The sequence below is a fragment of the Condylura cristata genome, unplaced genomic scaffold, assembly GCF_000260355.1.
Source record: "Condylura cristata isolate star-nosed mole 26May11 unplaced genomic scaffold, ConCri1.0 scaffold00027, whole genome shotgun sequence".
Lineage (NCBI taxonomy): Eukaryota > Metazoa > Chordata > Mammalia > Eulipotyphla > Talpidae > Condylura > Condylura cristata.
This window is the reverse complement of record NW_004567128.1, coordinates 3,315,995-3,322,951: the sequence shown is the minus strand read 5'-3', so window position 1 is coordinate 3,322,951 and position 6,957 is coordinate 3,315,995. Positions and strand designations below refer to the sequence as shown.

The 6,957-nt window shown below is 55.8% G+C and overlaps 1 protein-coding gene across 1 annotated transcript; it reads right to left on the bottom strand.

Moving 5' to 3' along the window:
• Positions 1–2,100: 2,100 nt before the first annotated feature.
• Positions 2,101–5,270, bottom strand: TLR8 (toll-like receptor 8). Its single transcript, XM_004689852.2, has one exon. It carries the CDS (start codon positions 5,268–5,270, stop codon positions 2,166–2,168), a length of 3,105 nt encoding a protein of 1,034 aa, XP_004689909.1. The 3' UTR covers positions 2,101–2,165.
• Positions 5,271–6,957: the final 1,687 nt, after the last annotated feature.

Genomic DNA, 6,957 nt, shown 5'->3' with positions numbered 1-6,957 from the left:
AAGACAGTGTCATCAGTAAATACCCCACAGAAGCCTCTGGAAACCTTAACGTATGCATGGGAAGCTCAGAGCAGAGGCTGGAAGAGGGACAGGCAAGCAGGACAGCCGAGATCTTAAACTTAATTCGGACGAGACCACACCTTTTCAAGGGTCACTCTGGCTGCTGCTTGGAGAGCTGCAGCAGACACGCAGAGGCCAGGGGAGAGGCTGGGGGTGGGGACCAGGGAGGCAGATGGCTGAGATGGAGATGGAAGGTGGGTGGGAGAGAATGTGGAGCTCAAATCCAGAGTGCTCCGTGAACGGCCAGGGGAGGCGGAGACGCAGGAAGTCGGTGCTGAGCGCTGTTGCTGGCCGGCGGCGCTGAGGCCTTCCGGCCTTCCTTGCAAACTCAAACATTGTTCTCGATCGTCTCCACGCTCTGGTGTCCTCCTTACTGAAATAAATAAGGAATCATCCCTGACATTGGCCACAGGAAGGGACCATAAGACAGAGGAGCCTTTTCTTTCTACTCCCATAAATGCCTTTCTCGCTAAAAAAATACAGAGTGGCTCCGCCAGAAGCAGTCTGCTCTCATTAGTGGGATTGTGCTTGTAGATGTGTATATTAGGAACTCGAAGGCTCTGCGTTAAGAATGTTGACCTCTTCCTGTGTACACGGGAGAGACATTTGAAAGTGCATTTGCCATGTGGGCGCTGGCGCGAGTCCTGCGAGGTTTCCTTTGGTTCGGAGCCAGCCACCCCGCCCCTCGTTTCTCTAAGACCCCAGTGTGATGGTGGAGGGTGGCATGGGGTCCCCGAGACCCCCTCTCTCCTGGAAGCACACAAAGGCAGAAAGGGAGGGAACACAACCGTGGGAAAGAATGGACACGGTTGTGGCCGTAGGTCCCAGGACAGTGACCGCGGACACACGCACGTCGCCATGACAGCTTTATTTACAGGTGAGCGGGAGTTTGCCTTTCCTCTGCCAGCGATCACAAATGACTTTCTCGTTCACAAGGGCATCTGTGACTGCCACGGAGTTCTCATCATTTCTAGCCCAGAAAAGCCCGGGCTGTGCGAGGTTGAACTGTGACCTGCTCGGACTGTGTGGGGTCCCTCCAGGGGGACCTCCATGGGAAACGGAGTGGGTGCTCTTGCGGCTAGCTAAAAGGAGCCCACGTCGGATGTCATGGAGCCTGAGCCCGTGTGCCTGGCGCCCATGTGAGAAAAGAGCGACACGGAGGGGCCAGAACCGTGTGGCAGTGGCGGCAGCCATCGCAGTGACACAAGCCGAGGGGCACCCGAGAGAGCAGCAGACCCCGGGAGCTAGAAGAATCGAAAATCAATTTCTCTGCACTAATTATCTTAATGTACAGAGTTCATGAAAACCACTTCCCCTTTGATCTCTCCCAATTAATTGTCGAAAGTAGTTGCGGAACACTCAGCGCACTGGCAATTTCCTTCACATCACAGTCCTCCCTCCCTACTGTGTGTTCTCATCTGCTCAGCGTGTGAAATGAGGCGTCTTCCATCATTCAAGATTCACAGCAGTGGCAGTTGACAGCTTCTGCAGAAGCTCTTAATGTAGCTGCACACTTTAAGAAAATGGTAGAGAAGTTTAAAACAAGCTCTGCAAACGACCCATACGTGGCATCCTCAGACGTCAGCTGTGGTACCAATCCTGCTGGAAGTAGTTGTGGACAAGCCAAGCTGGTGTTCCCGATCCAGAAACCAGCTGGCAGCCGTCGGGCTCAGAGAGCAGTTCCCGGGCTGAGGTGAGCACCGGGGAGCGGGCAGGGCCTGTGACGGCCTTCTGGCCACGACACTGGCTAAGGCGGTAGCACACGCTCCCCTGGTGGGGTGACACAGACGACTTCCCCTTGGCCACCAGTCCCACTCGCGGCTCTGAGGAAGCAGTCGGCCCTGTGGGAGTGATCCACGCGCAGGGCACCGTGAGCCGTCTTTGGCCAGCAGCCTGGGAGGGACTGAATCCTGAAGCCGTCCGTGAGCCGAGTGTCGAGGTGGCCCTCACCCCTGGAGATACCTGCAAGCCCAGCTGGCACCTGGATGGCACCCTCCGGGAGACGGCGCCGTGAAGCCCAGCTCACACAGCAGTCGGTATCTGAGGCGGCGGGGTGGGGGCTTTGCCTGTGTCTGGGTCTGTGAGCACCGCCAGAGCAGTGAGCACTACTTAATGGAGTCGACGTACAGCCGGTTGTAGCGTGAGTCATTTTCAGTCAAGACCACGTTCTTCAGACTTTGCCAAAACAAGCCTTCCGCCTTGGGGTTGTCGGGCCACTGGAGGATGGAGCTCTTGCAGAGGCGCTGCCGCAGCCGCAGGTACTGGGAGTGCTGCAGCACAGGCTCCAGCAGGATGAAGATGATCACGTCCATGTTCTCATCCATGAGCCGCTGCAGAGCCAGGTAGAACGCGGTCTTGAAGTTCCAGTTCCGCGCATAGTTTTTGGTCAGGACGAAGATCGTCTTCTTGCTTTGGTTGATGCTCTGCACGAGGTTGTCGATGATGGCCAGCCCTGGATCCCAGTCCCTCTCCTGTAAGCACAGGAGCACGTTCTTGTCTTCGCTTTCTTCCAGGTGGAAGCGCAGCTCATTGATCACCCAGTCCGTGACGGAGGCGTCTTTGGTGTCGTACGAGACGTAGGCGTCGTAGAAAGTCTGCGACGTGGCGAGAGACCGGTAGCCTTTGACCTTAGCTAGACACATGTGGTAGATAAACCAGGCGTCCCAGTAGAACCAGTGGTGAGCCAGGGCTGCCAGCATGACCACGGTGGTGACGAAAGACGTGAAGAGGCAGAGGATGGCCGCGGTGGTGTCTGAGACACAGGTCGTCAGCTCCAGGCTCATGACGCTCTTCCCTCTTTGGTCGCCGGGACTGGCGCAGATGACGTCTGTCAGCCGGGGGATGGTGACGTTCAGGTTCTCGTCTATCCAGATTCGGAAGTCTCCGATGTCACAGGTACAGTCAAAGGGGTTCCCGGCGAGCGCCAACACGGCCAGGCTGGTGGCCTTGCTTTGGCCCGTGGACTTGTTGACCATCTTCAGCAGGTTGGAACTTAAGTCGAGGTGTCGCAGGCTGCTGGCTTCCGAAAGCAAGCCTGGGGGCAGCTGGGAAATCCTGTTTTGACTCAGCAGCAGGGTCCGAAGAGAAGATGTGAATTTCGACAGGCTGCTGCTCAGGAAGGAAAGCTGGTTTCTGCTCAGGTCGAGCACGTCGAGATGCGGGAAGTGTTGCAGCAGCGACCAGTTCAAGAAATTGAGAATGTTGTCGTTCAGATAGAGCTCGGTGAGGTGGCGGGGCAAGTTAAGGAAGGCCTCGTCAGGGATCTTCTGTAGGTTGTTGCTGGCTAAGTCGAGCCGGCTCAGGTTCCTGAGACACTGGAATAGCTGCCGGTACCTGCGGTCGTCCGCGTTCCACAGGAGGTCCAGGCGGTTGCCGCTGAAAACCAGCTCTTGCAGGGACACGCTGCTCAGCTGATACTCTGTCAGGGTGTAGATGCTGTTGCGGCTCAAGTTGAGCACCTTGAGCTGTGTCAGGTTTTGAATGAAGCCGAGGCGGTGCGTGACGCCGGCGATTCGGAAGTAGTGCGCGTTGTTGCTGAGATCGAGCACCTGGAGCTCTCGCAGTTCGCTGAGCGCCCGGTCGTCAGCGAAGTCCAGCCTGTTGTTCGTCAGATCCAAGTATTTGATGTGGGGCACAGCTGCAAACTGCGTCCCGTCGAGCATCTGCCCATTGCCATTGGAGGACAGATTTAAGCAGGCGATGTCGCGGAAAGCTTCGAACTGTTTTTCCCCGATGAAGAAAATGCTGTTGAGGCTTAAATCCAAGGCTTTGCCGTAGGCCATGCATTGGGGCTTTATCAAATGGTTGGTGTGGTGGTAGAAATTCGAGTGTGGGTCAAACGGCACCCCCGCTGAGCGTGGCTGCAGGATGTGATTCTGGAAGGAGGAGCCGTTCCCATGCTCCGGCCGGGTGTCATTCACCAGGGGGGATATTCTGTTTTCTGACAGGTAAATGATGGTCAGGTTGGGGAAATGCTGGAAAATACTAAAATCAATTTGCTTGATAAAGTTGATGCCCAGGTTGATGGTCTTTAAGGAGGACAGGCTCATCAGGGGCCCGAAGTCCTCTTTTCGGAGCTCCTGGAACACATAGCCTCTTAAGTGCAGAGTTCGGAGAGACGTGAGATTAGAGAAATTTGGGGACATTGTCATATGGCTCAGGTAGGCCGTCTTTCTGTAGTTAAAAGACAAGTCAAGTATTTCTAAGAAGGGCAGTTTGGTTAAAAATTCCCCAGATGCTATTTCTTGCACTAAATAATTGAATTCGAGATGCAGCACCTTCAGATAAGGCATATTGTCAAACCAGCTTGCCGGGATCTTCCTCAGCGATGTGCTGGACAGGTTCAGGTAGCGCAGCTTCTGCAGGCTCTGGAAAGCCAGGGGGTGAATCTGAATGGAGGCATCACCTTCACAGGGTTTACATGGAAACGGGGCATTGAAGCACCTCGGACAGTTCCCGCTTAAATCGAGCACATGTAAGTTCTCCAGGCCCTTGAGGTCTCCTAGGCCGATGCTTTTGATCTGGGTATTGCTGAGATAAAGCTCTCTTAGTGAGGGAGGCAGTTGGGGCGGCACGCAGTGCAGGTTGTTAAAAGAGAGCGACAGCACCTTCAGCTGCGTCAGCCTTTCAAACGTCCCGTTTTCGATGACGCTTTTATTGCATGCATTGCCAAAATAGCAGTTCCAGTCCAAGAGGAGACGGCGGAGATTTGTAAGCCCAGACATGTTCTTCTTAGTGACGAAAATGATGTTGTTTTGAGTGAGACTAAGTTCTCTCAAAGACCCTGGCAAGCCCGCTGGGACTTTGTCTAACTGGTTGTCTTCCAGCAGTAGCTGCTCGAGGCTTTGGAGGTTGAGAAAGGCCCCGTCTGTGATGTTCATGCTGTTCTTGTTCAGCTCAGGGTTTTCATTTTGGTGCTGGATGTTGGTGTTGTGATTAAGGTTGATTTTAGTGAGACTGTGTAACCCCTGAAACGATTCATTGGTCACGAGTGTGATGAGATTATCCGACAGGTCCAGCTCAGTCACGTACTTGCTCAGGGTTCTGGGAACTTCTCGCAGGCGACGGTGGTTGCACTCTGCAATCACAGAGTTGTTTTGCTTTTTCTCGTCACAAGGATAACGCCTAGAATAATTCGCCCTGGCAAAGAACTCACAGGAAACGGAGGTTAGCAGGAAGAGGCAGGTCAGCAGCGAAGACCGAAGGGCCATGTTTTCCTAGGGAAAATCAAAATGGAAGCAGCACGTCAGGCCAGCAGCATCGGCGGCCACTTCGTGCTGTCATGACAGTGCCGACCCGTCCTCCGGAGAGCCCTGAAGAGTGAGCTCTCCTAACAGTTAAATCAACGCATTAAATTAGTTTGCAAACGAGTCTAAGTTTTTAGTGTTCAGGTTTGGGGGCCCCAAGAAATTGACTGCAAAATTGTCTGAGATTGTGTTGCTGACAAAATCAGGACAACTCTTGTGGAGGAATTATGATGCCGCCACTGTGTCGGGTAGGCTGCTGGCCCGGCTACGGTCAGCTAGCACTCCTGGTGCCACTTGGGTGGGTCCGGACAGTGGTCGGCCCTGTGTGGCCTCACCGGCTTCAGGGTGAGGCCTGGGTGGGATTCCAAAGGCGCTCAGCCTCCCCTATGACGCTGAGCAATTGAGAGGAGCCTCTAGGAGGCGCTAGAGACCAGCGGAGAGGCCTTTTGAAGTTGATTCCCCAGGTCGAGAAAACAGCCTCCCAGAGAGTCTGAAGCATCTTAAAGGTTGGGGCACGGGCCTGATGAGAATAGCGCAGAGGGGGGTTCCCTTTGGAAGAGTCCTGAGGTAAGAATACGGATTGACAAGTTCCACAGAATCCCAATTTGAAGGGAAGCATGTGGTGGGAAGAGCGGAAAGTGGTGAGCGGCATGGCTAGCGTGGACGTTGAGGCCTGAACCCCTACTGTGCTGGCCTCTCTTTCCACCTCAGGCCCTCCCCTGGTGGAAGGCCCGGCTGTGTCCACACGGCAGAACCAGGAGAACACCACTCACCTCACCTCACGCAGCTGGATCCGAGAAGAGAGAGCAGAGCCCCAGTCCCCGCAGGCTGACACTGGCCAGGCGCTTCCCTGGCCACACCCACTGCTCTGAGGGCCCAAGTGGCGGATCCCAAAGCAGGTCAGAGAAGCAGAAGCCCAGTGGGAAGGGCACGCGTGCTGGCTAAGGCGGAGCCGCAAGCACAAAGCAGGCGCCACAGCAGAAGAGACTGGCAGCTGTGCAGGCCACAGGGCCGCGGCACGGATAGCCTGGAAGGTTCTGTCCAGCAGACAGCTAGGCCCAGAGAGAGAGGGCCTAGGGGGAGAGCCTGGCCCCTCTGGCTCTTCTAAGTGCTGGTGGAGGGAGCTCTCTGGAGGGCCAGAGGGCCTGAGGGGAGCCAGGCAGAGGGGGTGGGCACCAAGCTGCAGCGCAGAGAGCAGGCAGTTGGTGGAGCAGTTGGTGCCCCGCAGAAGGGGCGGGCTTGCAGCCCAGGCCAGCCGGAGCCAAGTCTCCTCACATCGCAGCTGCCTGCAGAGACTCCCAAGGGCACCTGACAGCGCAAAGCGGCACCCTCGACACTTGGCGCAGGGTGTGAGAAGGTGCCTCTTGGCGCTCTGAGACTTACTGTCTCGAAGGTGGGCTCCAGGTGGGCTCCGAGAGCCTGCGTCCGGCCTGGGTCTCGGCGCCCGGCCACAGAGGAGAGGCTCAGCGGACAGTGTGCAACCGCATCCGTCCCCAGCTCCGGGACCAGCCCCGCGCCCTGACAGGACCTCGGGTGCAAAGTGCAGTCGTCCAGATGGAGACTTTAAAAAAACGAAAATCTCTGATGAGCAGAATGTCATTTAAAACAACGACAGACTCTGATCCTTCCCAGCCGTCGCTTCACCGCCTCT